The sequence below is a fragment of the Perca fluviatilis genome, chromosome 23 (assembly GCF_010015445.1).
Source record: "Perca fluviatilis chromosome 23, GENO_Pfluv_1.0, whole genome shotgun sequence".
NCBI classification, from domain to species: domain Eukaryota; kingdom Metazoa; phylum Chordata; class Actinopteri; order Perciformes; family Percidae; genus Perca; species Perca fluviatilis.
In genome coordinates, this window is record NC_053134.1 from 20,620,090 (window position 1) to 20,641,490 (window position 21,401).

Here is a 21,401-nt window from a genome sequence, read left to right on the forward strand (position 1 = left end):
AGGACTGGGTATCAAATTCAATACTCTTTAGGCACCGACTGAATTGCCTCCAAAGTATTGAGTTTCGAAAAATGCCTCGTCATTCAATACCCAATTTCAATACCTAAGGAGTAAATCTCATCAGTGTCAGTGAGCCAATAAGCATGCAGCATGCTTCTACCAAGATCTAATAATGTTTGTGATTGGCTGTCTTAACGTTACACGTCGTAGAGATATGCAGGAAAAACCCTAGGTTACACAAAGAGAAGGGGCTCACGTAGTAGGAGCTGAAAAATTGTTACATGTGTTGTTATGTGTTGTAATTTATTTTTGTTTTATTAATTTGTTATCGAAAAAAAAGGATCGTTTAGGAACCGGTATCAAAGCCATGGTATCGGTACCGGTATCGAACATTTTTTAACGATACCCAGCTCTACGATTGAGTGATGAGGATTTTTTTTCAAAAAAAGGATTAATATAATTTGATTGTCGGTTCTAGCTCGGAGGATGTTTCCCGAATTGACCGGAGTTTAGAATGCCAACACAAAGAAAGCTCGGGATGAGGGACATCCAGCGGAACCTCCAGTGGCACCGGAACTATCCCGTCAATGAAACATCGTCGATATAGACTAGTTAGGCTGTGTGGCTGCTCTCTGTGGCAGTGGCCGGTCACGTAGAACAAACTCTACGACGCCTGGTCAGATGGAACATACATGTATAACTGTTCTTGTGCTGGCTCTGGTGGGATGCCGTTTCTTGACTTCCTACGAAAAAAAAAAGGAAACAGTGATGAGATCATAACTAGTGAAATGATAATCAATCCGACAGATGCTCACAGTCAGATTCAAGGTAAAAAATAAGAGTAGTAGTAAGTGTACAGTATATAGTAACAAAGCCAGAGCGCGAGAAATGTTACGTAGAAGTAAAGTGAGATTAGGTTAAAATGTAATATTAGGTGAAAAAGATTATGTTGCTAAAACAATTGATTGTGCATCTGCTATTGTAGTAAAGCGTGAACCTAAATAAAGTACAGTGTGAACATAATTAGCAGCAGTGAGTAAATAACAGATATTGCACATGTAACTGATAAATTATTGCACCTAATTGTTTAAGAATATTGAGATTGAGATGCGGAAATTAGGGGTGGGAATCACCAGAGGCCTCACAATACGATATCATCACGATACGATATTATTGCGATTTTAAACATATTGCAATATTCTGCGATATATTGCAATCCATTGCCTTTTTTCCAACTTCAAATTTTGTTCATCTCACTTCAATTTTAGCGCTGCGAAATGGGATTGTCAAGCAGACAAACTGACCAACAGTTATATAATAAAAGATTGATACTTGTAGTCTGTGTATCGATAGTCTTGCCACAGAAAGAAATCACGATACTATGCTGTATTGATTTTTAGTGTAAATGCGTGTTTTGAATAAGTAGGCACATGGGTTTGCAAACAAACCGTTTTACCTACATTTCAGGTGTTCCATCAAGCGAAAGAAAGTGTAGCGTGACATATTTACACCTGAACTAATTGATTTTTCAATGAATCACTCTGTTATGTTAACATGCTTTTCTCTAGCTTACCTTTTATAACAATATAGGCTGATTCCGATCAAAGCTATGACGAAGGCCAATGAAGCACAGCCGATCACCGCTGTTGTTGTGCTGCCATGATCTGCCAACAAGAGAGAAATACTCAACACAAGTGGTGGAAGAAGTAATCGGATCCTTTAGTTAAGTAAAAGTACTCATACCTGTACATACACTGTAAGAATACTCTGTTACAAGTAAAAGTCCTGCATTGAAAATGTTACTTAAGTAAAAGTATGCAAGTATCATCAGGAAAAAGTACTCAATGCAGAAAAATCATCACATTTTAGAAACTAGAAACAAACAAAACTGTTTTGTGTTTAATCATTTCAGCTGCACTTGTAGGCCTATATGTTTTTTAGTAGTTTCATTAAAATAAAATGTAAACTACATGTGTTTTGTGTGGAAAAATCTTTTTATTTTTTTACGTAACTAGTAACTAAAGCTGTCAGATTAATGTAGTGGAGTAAAAAGTACAATATTTCCCCCTGAAATGTATTGGAGTAGAAGTAGAAAGGGGCATTAAAAGAAGATTCAAGTAAAGTACAAGTACCTCAAATTTGTACAGTACTTGAGTAAATTTACTTAGTTACATTCCACCACTGCTCAACATGAAATGGTAAGGTCTTGATTCTCTGGCTTTATATTCTTGTTTGTAAAAACAATGTAGTTATTATATAGGGCTTCCCATTGGCACAAATGATAACAACAGTGTGGAAGCTCACCGAATGCAGCAGTCGGTGACTTTGCAGAGACGTTCCTGTTGCTTGAAGGCTCAGTGGTGGTTGAGGTTGATGTTGTCCGGTGCGTCCCTTTAGTCTCTGTCACAACAGTTCCTGCTGTGAAAGAAAGAAAGGAATGTGATTTCCCTGTAGCTTGGCTTTTCATTTCCACAGTTTAGCATTGGCAGTTAAAGGCAATGCGAGTCGTACACTAATGATGATTGACCACATGACATTCCCATTGTCTTCCAGGTTTTTGTGCTGTTTTTCTATCCTTTCAGAACCCATACTTTTTAACAACAACTGCTTCCTTTTATGTGCTGTGTTTGTTATTTTACAGATTTGTGTATGCTTGAAAAAAAACAATATGATGGACAAGGCTGAAACCACCACACAGAGCAAAACACTTCACGATGAAGAGGGATAGTGGAACCAGTGTGGAAGCACAAAGAGACTCAAAAAAAAGAGGGAGGTTTGCAGATTTGTTAGCCTGGGAAAACCCTGAGAAACTTCCGTCAAATTTGAGATTTGCTCTGCAAGACAGTCTGGCCAAACCCATTTCCAATTTTTCCAAATTGAGGCACCAATCACAAACGTTGAGGTGGGCTTTACACGATGATGATAGCGCAGCGACGGCGAGCAGCTTTTTGTTTACATTCAACATGACGGCCACCGAAGCGCAGCAACCCGTTGATGCCGCTGTAGCTGCTACGTCACCCGGATCGTTGGTCTGATTGGTTGAAGGACTATTCAGTTGCGCCCAGAGGCATTTAAGCGGCATCCGTTGGTGACGCCCCTTTGGAAATGGGCTGTGAATGAAGATTGCCCAGACCCACTCCCAGTTACAACTGAGAAGGGTCTGGTGTCAACCAGGCTACAGATTTGTTGGTTTATTCTCGAGAAGAGGCCCAGATAAGATTTTGGCGCAGTTTTATCGTGTCCAACAAACATCTTTGTTTTCGTGACAGACAGTCCTGCAACCATTTGTACTCCTGTTAAGATTACTGTAAGACTACTGCAAGATTATCTTCTAATGGGTCAGCTTGACTTGCTGTATATGATATGATTAATTACAGTAGTTCATTAACTCAGTTCATATTTTGGGCGAACGTGAACTGAACGTACTGTATTACTGCCTGATGAACGTTACTGTGAACTCGTTCATTCTGGCGTCTGTGAACAGCACGCTCTCTCAGTTTAACTTCGTTCAACAGGGTGCCAGATTTCTATAGAGCCTTCCAAGCGAAAACCCGGCTAAAACACACCGTAAACAGGCCTTAATATGTAGTGGAAAAAAACACCCAATCTGGCAATACCAACCACCAGTGTCGCACCGCCGCATGCGTCATCAAAACAAAAAGCAGCATGGAGGTGACAGCAGCATGGAGACGACAAAGCAGCAAGGAGGCGTCGTCTGATCATTTAAACGAGTTTTATGACAAGGTCGGTGAGGATGGGAAAAATCTTACATTTCTGTGCAAACTTTGCCCGCCGGCTTTCAAAAAGAAAATCCGCACTTCAGTCACATCCACAGCAAACCTGAAACGGCACATTGAACTGAAGCAACATATGGGGAAAAAAAGAACTATGAACTAGTTCATTTTTGGAACTGTGAACTTAGTTCAAAATGTTGAAGTATGAACTATGAACTGAACTAGTTCATTTTAAAATTTGTGAACTGAACTTTGAACCAGTTCATGTAGAAAGTGAACTTTCCCAACAATGATTAATTATCCCTCTCCAATGTTATCAGACCCTTTGGCTGAATAATTCCCTGATGTCCTGTATTTGCTTATGTTGAAATGGAGACAGCTATTATTTGGCTAAATGCTGTTTCAAAATGTTTGGCTTGGCGTTCTCATTAATTTCCAGTAACTTGTGACACTATTGAAATACTTGAGATCCAGTAACTTGTGACACTACACTAGACATTTGAGATCTGATCAAGAAATGTTCTCCCTAATGTACACATTAACCAAATCTATATTGATTATATAAGTGCAATAATTACTATAAATTATTATTATATAATATTATTATATTAACTAGCAGTGGTGTCAAACCCGTGGACCAGAACTGGCCCGCTAAATGGCCCAATCAGGGCCCCTGAATGAGTTTGCAAAGTGTGAAAATTGCAGAGAAGTAATTAATCCCAATTTCAAATTTCCCACTTTAATCTCAGAGAATCTAGTGGTCTTTTTTGGTAAATTTAAAACTCTTATCTTAGAAATTCAAAATTTGTCTCGGAATATTAGCCCTCTCTCCTGGGTCTGTAATATTATTATTATTATTATTCCTACGATGGCCTTAGAACGCTGTCCTAGCAGAAGCAACTTGCGTTTGCCAACATCAAGCTGATAAGAAACTCTGTTGGAGATAACATTTCTGATCTTTCTGGAGTGGTATACTGGTCTGACCCACTTGAGATCAAATTAGGGGTATGTGGCCCATGAACTAAAATGAGTTAGACACCACTGAGCTACAGTGAAATACAAGAAGTCTGGTGAGTTTGAAAGATGATAAATGAAGTACTATTGCCAGTAAAAAAAATGTATGAAATGTTTTTGTTTTGGGAACAATTATGTATATCACCATGCATTTGATTGATGGAAATACAACCATTTTATAGGGCCTCCACTGAAGGTTATCACTTACAAATGATCAATATATCCATCTTAAACTCCTGTAAGAGTTTATTTAGAATACCCAAAAATAGCATATATAGACATTGTAACTATAGGGGGGAAAAGTGTGCGTCTTACATGCAATATATTCAGGGACGTGCACAGACGTTTAGGGGGGCCTCAAGTGAAAAAATTGCACTTCTCATAACTATTTTGTTTTTTTTAACAAAACGTTAAATATATTAACACAACTCTGACTTCCTTACCAATTTATTTTAATTCACTCACTCATAATCAGTTCACACAGAGGCCATGGTCTTCTTTGTTATTCACTAGGTTTATTAGTGCAGAGCAGGCAACATCAAAGGAAACTATGCCATAATATGCACGTTTTCTATGCTACTAGTTTTAAATATTTAGAATAACTGACGGCACCAAGAAGAGAGGGGCATAGTTTCACAAATAATTTGTTTATTTTGCAATAAATGATTTAAATTCTTTTGGTGTTATTGGAATAATATTGCCGGTGAAACACGCTGTCCCTGTGGCAATTAAAAGTATTAATTAGAGTGCTGTCCAAATGACCTTTATATAACGAGCTGCATATTTGAACATAACATTTCAGGGAAAGGGACTCTTGATGCCATTAACAGGGGAAGTTCTGTGGTGATATGGGAGGGCATCAGAACTCGATAAAGTCTAATCTCCCGACCTGATGTTTTGATTTTTATATTCAATAATTATATTTGTTTGACAGGGAAGCTGTGCGCAGACAGGAATATATGTTTTCATTATAAAAAATAAAAAAGCACCCCAGAAAAAAGGGCACTTTTGTTATGTCTCGTCACGTTTGTTAAGTTTAGTTACTCATTTTTTGTCTTGTTCTGCACTTCCTGTTTTATTTTGTATTCACCTTTCCCTCTTGTTTCAGATCCTGACTTCCCCCCCTTTGTGTGAGTTTCCCGCCGTTGTGATTGTCTGCCCCGCCCCTGATTGTTTTCACCTGGTCTCCCCTACCTCTTCTATAAATAGTCCTTGTCTCCCTTTGTCTTGTGCCAGTTCGTCTTGTCTCGTCTCCATGTCAGTCTTGTCAACGTTCCAGCCAGGTTATATACGCCATTAAGTTTGTTTGCTAATATCCTCCTTGTGAGCGCCTTTTGTTTAAACCATTTTTCTAGTAAAGACTTTATTTTGTTTAACTTTCAACCGTGTCTCTGAGTCGTGCATTTAGAGTCCTCCAGTTTTCGTGTGTCTAAGTCGTTACAGAACGAACTGGCCACAGTATGGACTCAGCCGACCCGAAGGAACTTCAAACTGCCGTCTCTGCACAGGGCACCAAGCTCTATCAGCATGAGGCACAGCTGAGCACAATCAGCCGTGGCGTGAAAGGCCCTCACAGAGCGGCAGCAGGAGTTTCAAGCCTCAGTTACCACTCAGGTAAATCACCTGGTGGGGCAACTACACCAAGTCCTCACTCGTCTGGGAACTACACTTTCAGTGACTATGCCTGCGGATACCTCTGCTGTCTCAACAACCATGAATCAGTCCGCTCCATTGACTCTGCGTTTGGCCTCCCTGGAAAATTTCTCAGGGGACTCAGGTGACTGTAGAACTTTTTTAGTACAGTGTGACCTGCATTTTAGGCACAACCCGGCAGCCTTTGTTTCAGACCAAGCTAAAGTGGCATTCATTGTGTCCCATTTAACTGGCAGATCCGCTGCTTGGGCCACTGCCGAATGGTCCAGGGACTCTGATATTTGCCAGTCACTCACCGTTTTTCAAGATACTATGAGCAAAATATTTGATCACACCTCACCTGCTAGTGTAGCCTCTCGGGTCCTCATGCAGATCAAACAGCGCCACCGCCAAGTAGTCTATTATGCCATTGAGCACAGTAGCCGCAGATAGCGGGTGGAACACACCAGCGTTAATAGATGAATGGCCTGTCAGAGCCCATTAAGGACCAGTTAGCGCCCTTAGAGCTTCCCCAGGATTTAGAAGCTATTATAGCCATGTCAGTTCGTGTGGACAACCGTGAGAGAGTGGTGTCGGACTGCAGTTCCTCCTCCAAGTCACCGGGGGCACCCTCCGGGGATCCAACCTTTGAGGACTTCTTCATTTCCTACGGCGGCAGCTCCCGTGATGACCCTGCCACCACGGGCATTGGAGGAGCCAATGCAGCTGGGGAGGACCAAGAAGAGGGCGCTGTTGAGCAGGATTACCTCGGATTTTCCTCCACGATCACTGACCCAAGAAAGGCTTTCCATTAATGACCAGACGGTTTTTCAGGAGGTGTTAATCGACTCTGGTGCAGATGAATGTCTCATGGACTGGAATTTAGCCCGACAGATTAAGACTATTCCACTGAACCACCCCGTTAAGGCTACTGCATTGGATGGAGGGTTGTTGTTGTTGTTGTTGTTGTTTTTGTTTAGAGTGACACATTGTACTGAACCGATTCAGGTAACATTAAACGACACCCACAACACTGAGACCGTGCAATTTCATTTATTTGACTCTGCACTGTATCCGCTGATTTTGGGGTTGCTGTGGCTTATGAAACATAACCCCCACATTGATTGGGGCTCAGGAAAGATTAAGGGGTGGGGTGAAGAATGTGTAAACTCATGTACAGTTAATCATGAGACTGACTGACGTTTATGAGGTTCCAGTGCTTGAGGGCTCGGGTATAGCTAATCATGTGACTCAGACTGACATTTCTGAAGAACCCGTGGCTAAACTATGCTCAGGCAGTGACCCTGACTACCCAGACTTATCTAATGTACCTCCATGTTAAATTGATTTGAAAGAGGTCTTTAACAAGACAAAAGCTCTCTCTTCTTCCTCATCGACCTTTTGACTGTGCCATTGATCTGCTACCTGGCGCGCCCATTCCTAAGGGGCGTCTCTACTCCATTTCTGGGCCGGAGAGAGCTGCGATGGATGAGTACATTACCTCCTCTTGAAAGGCTGGAATCATCTGTCCATCCTCCTCTCCTGCTGGTGCAGGTTTTTTCTTTGTGGGTAAGGACGGCTCTCTCAGGCCATGCATTGAATAGTTCTCTAAATGACATTACAGTAAAGAACCGTTACCCACTCCCACTGATCTTCTCTGCTTTTGAACTGCTCCAAACAGCCACAGTCTTCACTAAGTTAGATCTCAGGAATGCTTATCACATCAGTATCAGAGAAGGAGATGAATGGAAGACAGGTTTTAACACTCCTAATGGACATTAGGAGTACCTTGTCATGCCTTTTGGACTATGCAATGCTCCTGCTGTGTTTCAGACTTTTGTTAATGATGTGTTGAGAGAATACTTGAATATTTTTGTATTTGTGTACCTCGATGATAGTCTGATTTTTTTCTACAGATACTGATTCTCATGTCACTCATGTACGCCAGGTCCTTCAGAAGCTTTTGGAGAAAAACCTTTTATGTCAAAGCTGAAAAGTGACTTTCATGCAGCTGCCATCTCGTTCCTGGGTTACATCGTCTCTGCCAACCAGATGCAAATGGACCCGGCAAAGGTCAGTGCAGTGGCGGATTGGCCAACTCCACTCAACTGGAAAAAGGTACAGCAGTTTCTGGGGTTTGCCAATTTCTACAGAAAGTTTATTTGAAACTTCAGCTCTGTTGTCTCACGTTTCTCAAAGGAGTTCTGCCAGCTCCTTGGCGCCACTGTCGGCATGTCCTCCGGCTACCACCCGCAGTCCAATGGGCAGACGGAACGCCTTAATCGGGAGCTTGAGACCTGTCTCCGATGCCTGGTTTCCCAGAACCAGGTCACTTGGAGTAAACCTCTCACCTGGGTGGAATACGCCCACAATACCCTTCCCTCGGCTGCCACAGGCCTCTCGCCGTTCCGGTGTGCCAATGGCTACCAACCTCCATTGTTCCCAGCCAATGAGAAGGAGGTCACGGTCCCCTCGGCTCACGCCATGCTTGGATGCTGTCGCCAGATTTGGGCTAGTGCGCGGCGGACTGACACCGCCGAGGGTGTGGCTTGCCACTAAGGATTTGCCCCTTCACGTCCATTCCAGGAAGTTGGCTCCGAGGTTTGTGGGTCCTTTTCCCGTATCTAAAGTTATTAACCCGGTTTCTGTGCGTCTACGCCTTCCCAGGTCACTGAAGGTCCACTCCACGTTCCATGTCAGCAAGATCAAGCCGGTCAAGGAAAGCGCTCTGGTGCGCGCCGCCGTGGCCGCGGGACCCAGTTTTTGGTGGACTGGGAGGGTTACGGTCCTGAAGAGCGTTCAAGGATCCCTTCCCGTTTCGTCGTGGACAAGGATCTCGTCAGGGACATTTATGCACGCCACCCGGAGGCTCCTGGGCCGTCGGAAGTCGGCTCTAGAGGGAGGGGTACTGTTATGTCTCGTTAAGTTTAGTTACACTTTTTTTTTTTTTTTTTTGTCTTGTTCTGCACTTCCTGTTTTATTTTGTATTCACCTTTCCCTCTTGTTTCAGATCCTGACTTCCCCCCCTTTGTGTGAGTTTCCCGCCGTTGTGATTGTCTGCCCCGCCCTTGATTGTTTTCACCTGGTCTCCCCTACCTCTTCTATAAATAGTCCTTGTCTCCCTTTGTCTTGTGCCAGTTCGTCTTGTCTCGTCTCCATGTCAGTCTTGTCAACGTTCCAGCCAGGTTATATACGCCATTACGTTTGTTTGATAATATCCTCCTTGTGAGCGCCTTTTTGTTTAAACAATTTTTCTAGTAAAGACTTTATTTTGTTTAACTTTTAACCGTGTCTCTGAGTTGTGCATTTAGAGTCCTCCAGTGTCGTGTGTCTAAAGGCCGGGACACATCAGGCCGATTATCGGCCGTGGGACAGTCTGGCGAGGTCAGTGACTCAAATCTGTTCGGTGTGTCCCATGTCGTCGTCTGTCTGGGGGGCTGTCGGCGTCCATTTTGGCCGACCTGACTCACCCGGAAATGACGAACGGGATAAGGTGACTACAGTCTCTCAAAATCTGATGAAAATGTTTTAAACTGACCTTTTGTTGAGCTGAAATGAAGACAGATTGAGCAACTGCACGGCCTATTTCTCGCTTAAAATATTTTCAGAAACCTGTTTCAGTGAACTATTTTGGTACAATATGAGATCGTATTCTGAACGGTCGCCATGACAGTCTGGCTCTGAATTTCCGGAGAAAACAAACCCATGTGACGCATTCGTCCAATCAGCTGCTGGTTTTCATTTCTTGGGCAACATTACAGATTAGCGCCGCCTGCTGTTATAGAGATGTATTACGTCTCGTCTCCTCTCGTCTTTTTGGTCTGTTCTGTGGCAGTTTTTTGGACCTCTGGGATGCGACTGATCAACGGTTGCCCGTCGGCTATATGTGTCTACACCATAAGGGCCGTTACAGAGTCAACGCATCGGTACACATACGCGTCCGCAAGGCTACGCATCGCTACGCTTCGGCCGCCATTATGCGTCGATGCGTAGCCAAATGTGTCGTCCCAGTTTTTGATACGCGACGCACCGATGCGCACAATACTATGCGTTGTCGGTGGGGGCGACACTGCACGTATTGTACATTAAAAATATTGAATCAACATAGCTGTGCAATTTCATCAAACATAGGACTACTGAGTCACATTTTTGTGTGTGTGTGTGTGTGTGTGTGTGTGTGTGTGTGTGTGTGTGTGTGTGTGTGTGTGTGTGTGTGTGTGTGTGTGTGTGTGTGTGTGTGTGTGTGTGTGTGTGTGTGTGTGTGTGTGTGTGTGTGTGTGTGTGTGTGTGTGTGTGTGTGTGTGTGTGTGTGTGTGTGTGTGTGTGTGTGTGTGTGTGTGTGTGTGTGTGTGTGTGTATGTGTGTATACCATAAGTTTAAGTTTAATCCTTTTATCAATGTATTGGTCAGTGCTACCCAATCGTAGCATACTGTACTGGTGGGGAAACACGCCAGGATCCGATAAAAAGAAGTCAGTCAGCCAGCCAGCTGCTACCTGACAAGAGCCACTCTCCAGGAGGGTCTGGCTCTGCCGACCGAACATCGTGGAGCACTCTGCTGCCCCCTGTTGTGTGGGCGGTGTATTGCATTTCACGCATCGCCCGTGACTCTTGGGTCTACTTGCGTCTGCTGTTTAGACTATGAAAGGGAGCGCGTCGCTCGCGTTGCTTGTTCGCGTTGCTTGTTCGCGTTGCTTGTTCGCGTTGCTTGTTCGCGTTGCTTGCTCGCGTTGCTCGCATTGCTCGCGTTGACTCTGTAACGGCCCTATGTTGTTACAACTTTCTCTCGAGGAATAAAAAGGACAGGTGCATGTGCCTGAATATATTAAAACCAGTGTTTTTTTTTTTTCTAGGTTTGTGGAAGACTTTGGTGCACGTATTTGGCGGGGGGTTTAGGGAAATGTCTTTTTTACAAAAAAGATCTAATATTTTGGACCATTATTTCCATATTTGTGTCTAAAACATTGGAAAAGCTGGAGCAGATGATAAATAATGCTCCGGAAACTTAAAGACAAAACCTGCTAAAGTCATTAGACAATCATTATATCTGGGGGAAAAAAGTAGTTAGTTTTGATGCCCAAATTGATTTTACATTAATAGGTGTTGCCCAAAATGGCTTGGGTGCTGCACCTAAATATTACCTTTTATTATAATGGTAGGGAAACTAAAAAACATACTGCATATTGATGGGCAGTGGAGGGGCTAGAAGGGGGTACGGGGTGTCACCGCCGATTGGCTCTCATGACGGGCCAGATGGGTAGCACACTGCCATGAGTCCATGAGGCAACTGTCTGATTACTCCACGTTTTACTTGTGATTCTGAATCTGCAATCTACATCTTCCTCTGATGTAGAAGTACACCGTAAGTCAGTAGTAGGCTATACAGTGGAGATTTGTGTGTCCTTCTGTAAGTAATTTTGGGGTACAATTTGTTTCTGGATAAAGCTACAAGGAGCAATACCACAGGCCAAGCAACGGCCTGTTCCAACATTTTGAGCAGGCACTGTACTAGCTTGTTTAAAATGATAACAAGGGAAATTAATAACTAATGTGATATTTAATGTGATGTGATATTTCATGTGATGTTTCATTTAGCAGAATTAGATTGTGTTGTTCTATTCTATCCAATATTTTCTATATTTCTAAGCAGATTTTCTATGTTGTATACTGATAACCCACCTACTGATTATTGGTCCACCCATATGTCACCCCATTAAGAAAAATCCTGGAATCGCCCCTGCTGATGGGTAATCTAAATCATGACAAGGTGTAAAATAATTTGACCTGATGGAGTTATGAGCAGCATACAGTACACTGCAAGTAGCATAACATGTGGGACTTTATGCTATTTACCCTGTGAGTGATTTGTCTGGGCCGGTAGACCAGCTGAGGTCGACTCTGTCCTGTCTCTTCCTGTAGTCACTGAAGCTGTGGTGCTTATACTCTGGGTCTTCTCTGCAGTCGGGGAAGCTGCTGCTGATAAGAAAAGACATTTACTTCTACCAATACTGCTAACAAGACTGCTAATACTACTTACTTACTTACTACTACACTGTTGCTTCTTCTACCATCACTACTATTTGTAAAACTACTGTTGAAGAAAACTAACTCTGTTCTACTGTGATTCGGGGAGTCCAGGTGTACAGATTTCTTTCATGCATGGAAAGTTCTCAAGTGACTGTGTGGTACAGAAGTCCATTTTCCACACTCTGAAATAACATGCCACATAGCAATTAACAAACATCAGAAAAACACATGCAAGGTTTTGTGTTAGTTTCTTACACTGTTGGTGATAGTATTACTACTGTCACAACTGTTACTACTTCTTGTAATAGTACGAGTGCCGCTATGATAACCAAAACTCAGCTGCTACTGTATATTAACAATCATTAAAGCTACTAGGACGACTACTATACTGCTACTTCTAGGAGAGGAAGTTACAAACAGACCGTTCTATTTATTCCATTTTTATATTCCAGACTACAATTCAGCATTTATCAAAATGAATGATTACATCTGTGCTTTTCGTACTGTGACATGTCAACGTTTCCTAACAAAGTACTTTTTTATATATTAGGACTTTTTAAAGCAGTATTATCAGATTTATTTATTTTTTTTTGGCGACGTGGGGGCAGCAGGATAATCTAGCTAAAAACAAAACACACCATCGGCATATTACCACCTTAGCGGTTGCCTACAAACACGTCCAGCAGACACAGAGCAAAATTAGCATTCACCTGGAGTTGTTTCCTGTCACCTGACGAATGTAAGTCCAATATTCAAGCTCCTTTTTAGCTCTGTTTTGGTCTCCACCAACCCGTGAGGGAAATATCAGCATCTTTAGCAGCTAATTGCTCCACTATCAGCTAGTCGCTAACTAGCTAGTGAGCAATTAACTAAAATATGTTAAAATGCTTCACAAAACCAAAGGGGAATTGCAGAGTCATTTTCCGAGTGGACATCTTGACTTGTGTAATTAATGATGGCTGAATTCCATTTAGATGTTTTGGGCGTGGATTCTGACACTTCATACCATCACTATTATTAGTTACACCTGTGCTTCTCCTGCTATAACAAGTTTGTGCATGGTATGAACACATGCAAGAATCCACACAGAAAATTATAACAGGTATCTACGTGCCCAGACTAATTACAATACTATGCAAGGAAAACAGTATGTCAAAGCCAAATAACCATTTAGCGCTCTTAATGGAGGCACACAATTATCCATCTCTTGAAATTGGGGGTCAATCCATTTTTCCCAGTCTTTGCAGTGACACACATCATACATTTTGTCATACACTGACATGTTAAGCTTTTTGGGATGGATCCTAGAATTGGTTGGGTTATCCTCCCACAATTTTCAACATGCAACAAAGTAACCACTACTACAACCACTGCTAACACAAATGATTTAGACAAATGTAGTAATTAGTTTCATAATTAGTAGTTAGATATTTTTTGTTGAGTATTTTTCTGTCTTCAGAATTCATGCAAATACCAAACTCACTGACTGAAGTGGCAATGGTGGAGTCATGGGGAATATCAGTGTGTCTCGCTGCAAGATCAGACCATTAATCATTAACGTTAAGAGAAAAAAACACTTCTCTCCGACGCATATTAAAACCTTATAGTGTACAAATATTGAAACTTACTTGTTACTGTGCTCTTTGGTGGTTGTGTTTTGGTTATTTTGGGGTCAGCTGAAACGCAACAAATAAGACATTGAGCAGTTTGTTCATCATGTGAAACTTGACAGTATGAATAAGCTACAAATAAATGTGTTGATAAAGTTGGAGCCGCCCTGATGGTCTAGCGGCTAGGATTTGGTGCCATCTGCGCTGTGGCCTGGGATGTTTCCCGGGCCGCAGCGGTGTTAATGATTCAAAACCGACCCCGAATTGGCCCTTAGGTATGTAACGTCTATTTAATTTCAATTTGAAAATATAAATACATAAAAAAAAAAAAAGTAAGATTATTTTTTGGGCATTTCCGCCTTTAATGGACAGGAAAGATATGAAAGTGGGAGAGAGAGGAGGAAGACATCGTCGAGGTTTAAACCTCTGAATATATGCACCCGCTCTACCAACTGAGCTATTCTGGCCACATTTTATTTTTTTAAATGAAAAAGAACCGATAAGAGTATCGGTAAAGAACCAAACTGATAAGGAGTATCGATAAGAGTAGTAGTATCGATAAAATTCTAACGCTACCCATTCCTAGATCGATGTAGCATCTGGGACCTTGGTTTGATGTAGTCTGCATAAGTACCTAAGAATATATTGTATACAATTCTATATGGTTCGTTAACCACATATGCTGCAGCCCTACAGACATACGCTACCCACTTCTTTCTTTAGTGTACAAACCAGTTTCACAAGTTTCTGAAATCTATGTTCTCAGTTTACACTGCTGGATGACAACACTGCTCTTTGTGTCTTAAAGTGCCCCCCTTCCTATGGAATATGTTACTGGGTCTTGAGCCCTATGGTCCTATTAACTGAGCCCTTTTTATTGCAGTTTTTGAAATATGTAAATATTAACAAAAGTTTGTCTACCACGCATCATTATAACCAGTTATTTTATGATCTGTCTAGCACATCATTTTAAAATGCTGCCTATTGTTTTAATTTGGGATTCTGTGATTGAGCTCTTTAAATGTAAAGACAAAAAAATAAATAACAAATCTTACTTATACACTCAAGGGAAGGGGTGGACCACTTTGAAGAACCATCCTCAAGCTTGCATCTGATGAGATTTGAAGTTCCCGCCTTCCTCGAGTAACCTCCAATGCATGTGTAGCGGAAAACGTCGGCAATTTGGTAGCAGGTCTCTGGTGGAGGTTCAGTTAGATCAAATGAAGGAATATTTGGACACGGACAACTGATGTTGTCTGGAAGAAAAAAAATTAAGTGGCAAATCACAATTGGGATGCAGATATATCCACACAGAAATGCAACAACAGAAAATATTTTTTTTGTATTAGTTTCAGATAACAAAGTTACTGGTACTAGTAACTAGGAGACCCAAAACAAAAACAGTTGTATGAGTTGCCTATTTAGTCAGTTGTGAATGAGTCCTGTTGGATTCATGCAGGTTTTTTGTAAGGCGATTTTGCACATCCTACTGGGTTTATTAACCTTTTGCTTTACTGTAACTCTATAATCCGTTTAATATTACATGCCTAGATTAATCAGTACAGATACAGGTAAACAGAAAAGTTCTCTCTTCAAACTGTTTACCAAGATTCAAAAAGATCCACCAATATCCTAGAGCTACATTGAGATTGTTCAAAACAATATATATTGTTTATATATATATATATATATATATATATATATATATATATATATATATATATATATATATATATATATATATATATACAGAGGTTAAATTGGGCCGGAGCGCACCGGAGCTCAGCTCCGCCTCCTCATGTCCACAACACACCCTGTCGGAGCTCAGCTCCGTCTCCTTCAGCATCAAACATTTTGCCGGGGGTTCAGCCCCGAATGTTTTGAGTGTAGCCCCGAATGTTTTTTGAAAAGTTGACTTACAAATATGAAACCGGACATCGTTTAGTGTCCACTCTCGCTGTAAAAAGCTGCGCAGCTTCAGGTTTATGGATGCGCTCTGCTGTCGACGTGTTGCAGCAGATGTTTCGCGTTTGAGCTCCGTGCATTTCTGCCATAAGTTTCGGGTTTCCACCTCCGATGTAGAGCAGCGTAGGCTACAGCCACTTCCCTAAACGTCTCAAACGGGGCTCTGTGTCTGTCAGACGGTCTGAGATCTACCGTATCAGCAGAACAATCACGTAATGCGCAGCTGACTACGGTGCAGGTGGATTATTTTCTGAAATATAGTGACTTTATTCTCGTAATAGCTCGTAATTATAAACTTTATTTTTTTTCACAAAATATCACAACTCCTCCAAATCTCAGAGAACACAGATGGGATGAGTTATATTTTAAATGTGCACAAAGTTTTGGACATGAGCAGAAATCTTGCTCAAACACCTGAAAAATTACAGTCCAGAGGTTTATTAATAGGCTACATTAAATGAATAATGTATCACTAAGGTGAATTATTGTCATATGCACATTTACGGAGGTTACTTCCCAAACAAAAGATGCAAAAGAGGGAAGAATAAATGATGCCTAGGCTACATGTGTGCTGACTAAGATATAATTAGAAAAGTCGATCTAAAGGAGAATAAATAGATGAAAGCAATACAGCTTACAGCCTTACTGCAATATTTTCCATTATGTTTTTAGATTTGGATTGTAATGTTTCCCTTTATATAACGACATTTCAGGCATATTTATTCAGATAAAGGTAGGCCTAGTAGAAATAGGTGCATAAAAATTCACCAAAATGCAGGAAATGAAGTGTTTAATGCTAAAAAAATTCTAGGGGAGGACCCCCAGACCCAACATCATAAGTCAGCACACAAATCTGGAAGCAAAACCTTGGCCTTTGGGTTGCCAGGCCAGTTATGATTAGACCAAATGTTGGTGCCATCTAACAAACTGGAAGCTTAAATGAACATACACTGGCTATTAACAAGCTGGGCAAGCCAATCACTGTTAAAAAGGCTATAATAGTGGTTTCTGATTCTCTTAAATCAACATAATGTTGTTGTTTAAATTTTTTTTTACATATTTGCCAACCAATATTTTCAAACATTTTCAAATTCATACATTTTCCAAGGGTGAAATCCATTGCCTGCCTGTTAACATTAGCCTATAGAAGGTAAAAAATAATAATAATAATAAAGTAAGTGAATTGTAAAGTATTTCTCTTTCTTTGAATAACTAATCAACCCTACCTTACACATTAATACTGGAAAAAGAGCCCCTTTGGTGTAAAAACACATTAAGTCATTTTATGTCGCGATTTTGAATGATGACCATTCCCCGTAAATAAGGGCTCCCCCTCCCTACAAAAGCCAACATTTAACCACTGTATATATATATATATATATATATATATATATATATATATATATATATATATATATATATATATATATATATATATATATATATATATATAAAAAACAGGGTGCACATTTTTCAGCGATCTGGGTCTATACAGATAGACCAATTTTTATACTGAAAATCCATTCCTTTAAATGGGTGGGTCTGGTCTACTTAGTTATTACAGTGTTGTCTGTTTTGTTAGCTTGACTGAATTGTGTCATAATGTGTTTGCTGTTCAGTTAAAGATTAACGTTAGCATACACAAAACCTCTCAGACGGTAACTACAGTGGCTGAAAGGAAAAGTTAAAATATGAATAGCCTAATAATAACAATGGTAATTAATACAAAAAAATAAAATAAAAAAAAGCAAACATTGTTTACTTTGCATTATTGCTATTTTGCAGTGGCCTGGTTTGGACCAAACTAGAGTTAAGGGTGAATACGATTCTTTAAAAGGGAGTTCTGAACCATAATCTTATGTGTAAAGTTGATTTTGAGTTGGGTTGATTTCGCACTTACCGCCGTTGGAGCACAGCGCAGCTCCGAGCAGACAGATGACAGAGAATAAAAAGAAACCCAGGTCCATCTGACAGCTCTACGGAGACCTAAAACATGTTCGCCAAGTAGACCACGGCCTTTATAGCTCATCCCTCACACCGCGATCGACGTCCTCCTGTTAACTGGAGTGCTTTCACTTTCACCGCTCTAAAAGCCAAGCAGTGGGTCACGTGTTCTTGTCTGATATCTATGGATGCTCTTACGCAGACGTCATGTTTTTGTATTAGCTTAAAGTGGTGGAAGAAGTATTCAGATCCTTTACTTTTAAGTAAAAGTACTAATACCACGCTGTAAAAATACTCAATTACAAGTAAAAGTCCTGCATTGAAAATGTTACTTGAGTAAAAATAGGCATATGTAAGTATCATCAGGAAAATGTAGGCTACATAAAGTATTAAAAGTACCCAATACTGGACGATCCAAACAGTTGTGTGTTCAATGGTCTAATCATTTCAGCTGGACTTGTAGGCTGTTCTTTTTGTTTTATATTTTATAAACCTACATGTGTTTTGTGTGCCAAAATCCTAATTTGTAAAGTAACTAGTAACTAAAGCTGTCAGATCAATGTAGTGGAGTAAAAATTACAGTATTTCTCTCTGGAATGTAGCGGAGTAGAAGTAGAAAGTGGCATGAAAAGAAAAGACTCAAGTAAAGTACAAGTACCTCAAGGTTTGTACTTAAATACATTACTTGAGTAAATGTACTTAGTTACATTCCACCACTGGCTACATGTATATAGTGTGCATCCATAGCCTACATGTTATGTTATGTTACACGCGCCACCGGTGGCACAGCACTATGATTAAAATGCCCTCTTGTGTGTTATTGGAGACGATTGGCGCTAATATATCTACCATATCTACCAATTCGCCTAGGGCAGCAAACGTAGGCCCCTGAGCCTACTGTAACACAAATGGAAGAGAAACAGTTATCCGAGATAATGGGAAGTGGTTAGGAAAATGAATGGAGTAAAGAACAACTTCAAAATAACTTGTGTTGCACACAAGGGCATAGTTTTTTTATAACAGTACATATTTGTATAATTAATGTACATATTGTAAAAACACCCTCACTACTTGCACCGTGCATTATTTATTCTGTGCAAACATAAACATAAAAAGGCATTGACATTTCACCATTCGCGATAGCTTAGAGAGCATTACATTTTTAAGCAGGCCTATGCTTGTTTGGTATATAAAGTGTTACATAATCTTGCATGGCTTTTTCCAAAGACTTGAAAGTGGAGGTAGTACACAGGCCTCTGTAAAAGGGGACATGTGATACCATTTAGACGGGCCCACTTCTGGACAAAACGTATTGTCAATAATAGGAGGTAAACTCTGGAATAGCTTGCCCCCCCCAATAAGAGAGTGTCCTACATTCAACAGCTTTAATACTCACTTAAAACAGTGGCTTCTAGAAAACCAGAGAGAAGCACTCACTTTTAACTGTCACACACGTTTCACCACCCATACACTTTCACTGTTAAATTGAATGCAGTATAGAAGTGGATGAATAATGTCTTTGTCATCATGTATTTTAGTTTTGTTGCGTTTGTTTGTTTTTGTCAATATATATGTCACCATTATGTGTACATTTTAATTTATAGTGAATGAGTGCTGTGTGACTACTGGCTGTCTCTATGTTAGTCTTATGTCACCTGCCTAGGGACTGCAGATAAAAGTATTTATTTTTTTTTTACATATTTGCCAACCAATATTTTCAAACATTTTCAAATTCATACATTTTCCAAGGGTGAAATCCATTGCCTGCCTGTTAACATTAGCCTATAGAAGGTAAAAAATAATAATAATAATAAAGTAAGTGAATTGTAAAGTATTTCTCTTTCTTTGAATAACTAATCAACCCTACCTTACACATTAATACTGGAAAAAGAGCCCCTTTGGTGTAAAAACACATTAAGTCATTTTATGTCGCGATTTTGAATGATGACCATTCCCCGTAAATAAGGGCTCCCCCTCCCTACAAAAGCCAATTTAACCACTGTATATATATATATATATATATATATATATATATATATATATATATATATATATATATATATATATATATATATATATATATATATATAAAAACAGGGTGCACATTTTTCAGCGATCTGGGTCTATACAGATAGACCAATTTTTATACTGAAAATCCATTCCTTTAAATGGGTGGGTCTGGTCTACTTAGTTATTACAGTGTTGTCTGTTTTGTTAGCTTGACTGAATTGTGTCATAATGTGTTTGCTGTTCAGTTAAAGATTAACGTTAGCATACACAAAACCTCTCAGACGGTAACTACAGTGGCTGAAAGGAAAAGTTAAAATATGAATAGCCTAATAATAACAATGGTAATTAATACAAAAAAATAAAATAAAAAAAAGCAAACATTGTTTACTTTGCATTATTGCTATTTTGCAGTGGCCTGGTTTGGACCAAACTAGAGTTAAGGGTGAATACGATTCTTTAAAAGGGAGTTCTGAACCATAATCTTATGTGTAAAGTTGATTTTGAGTTGGGTTGATTTCGCACTTACCGCCGTTGGAGCACAGCGCAGCTCCGAGCAGACAGATGACAGAGAATAAAAAGAAACCCAGGTCCATCTGACAGCTCTACGGAGACCTAAAACATGTTCGCCAAGTAGACCACGGCCTTTATAGCTCATCCTCACACCGCGATCGACGTCCTCCTGTTAACTGGAGTGCTTTCACTTTCACCGCTCTAAAAGCCAAGCAGTGGGTCACGTGTTCTTGTCTGATATCTATGGATGCTCTTACGCAGACGTCATGTTTTTGTATTAGCTTAAAGTGGTGGAAGAAGTATTCAGATCCTTTACTTTTAAGTAAAAGTACTAATACCACGCTGTAAAAATACTCAATTACAAGTAAAAGTCCTGCATTGAAAATGTTACTTGAGTAAAAATAGGCATATGTAAGTATCATCAGGAAAATGTAGGCTACATAAAGTATTAAAAGTACCCAATACTGGACGATCCAAACAGTTGTGTGTTCAATGGTCTAATCATTTCAGCTGGACTTGTAGGCTGTTCTTTTTGTTTTATATTTTATAAACCTACATGTGTTTTGTGTGCCAAAATCCTAATTTGTAAAGTAACTAGTAACTAAAGCTGTCAGATCAATGTAGTGGAGTAAAAATTACAGTATTTCTCTCTGGAATGTAGCGGAGTAGAAGTAGAAAGTGGCATGAAAAGAAAAGACTCAAGTAAAGTACAAGTACCTCAAGGTTTGTACTTAAATACATTACTTGAGTAAATGTACTTAGTTACATTCCACCACTGGCTACATGTATATAGTGTGCATCCATAGCCTACATGTTATGTTATGTTACACGGCTACGGTGGCACAGCACTATGATTAAAATGCCCTCTTGTGTGTTATTGGAGACGAGTAGGCCTAATATATCTACCATATCTACCAATTCGCCTAGGGCAGCAAAACGTAGGCTACGAAGCCTAC

The 21,401-nt window shown here is 40.2% G+C and overlaps 1 protein-coding gene across 7 annotated transcripts; it reads right to left on the reverse strand.

Annotated features, from left to right (window-relative positions):
* Nucleotides 1–455: 455 nt before the first annotated feature.
* Nucleotides 456–20,633, reverse strand: il15ra (interleukin 15 receptor subunit alpha). 7 transcript variants are annotated; one of them, XM_039792470.1, is made up of 8 exons: nt 20,462–20,633; nt 15,072–15,272; nt 14,035–14,082; nt 13,890–13,937; nt 12,233–12,355; nt 2,305–2,418; nt 1,574–1,664; nt 456–743 (listed from the first exon to the last, which is right to left on the reverse strand). In XM_039792470.1, the coding sequence occupies exons 1-8, from the start codon at nt 20,526–20,528 to the stop codon at nt 665–667; spliced, it is 771 nt and encodes a 256-aa protein (XP_039648404.1). In that variant the 5' UTR covers nt 20,529–20,633; the 3' UTR covers nt 456–664. The 7 variants fall into 7 exon arrangements, with proteins under 7 accessions (XP_039648404.1, XP_039648405.1, XP_039648403.1 ...); XM_039792471.1 differs by lacking the exon at nt 20,462–20,633 and adding an exon at nt 17,882–18,012 and having other exon boundaries at nt 12,233–12,352; XM_039792469.1 differs by lacking the exon at nt 20,462–20,633 and adding an exon at nt 17,882–18,012.
* Between the last annotated feature and the right edge of the window lie 768 nt (nt 20,634–21,401).

Coding starts and splice junctions, on each gene's coding strand:
- il15ra (XM_039792470.1), bottom strand. CDS start 20,528: ATGGACCTGGGTTTCTTTTTATTCTCTGTCATCTGTCTGCTCGGAGCT. Junction 12,356..13,889: donor CACCATTGCCACTTCAGTCA/GTGAGTTTGGTA, acceptor TTTTCTTATCAG/CAGCAGCTTCCCCGACTGCA. Junction 2,419..12,232: donor CCAGACAAATCACTCACAGG/GTAAATAGCATA, acceptor TTTCTTTCACAG/CAGGAACTGTTGTGACAGAG.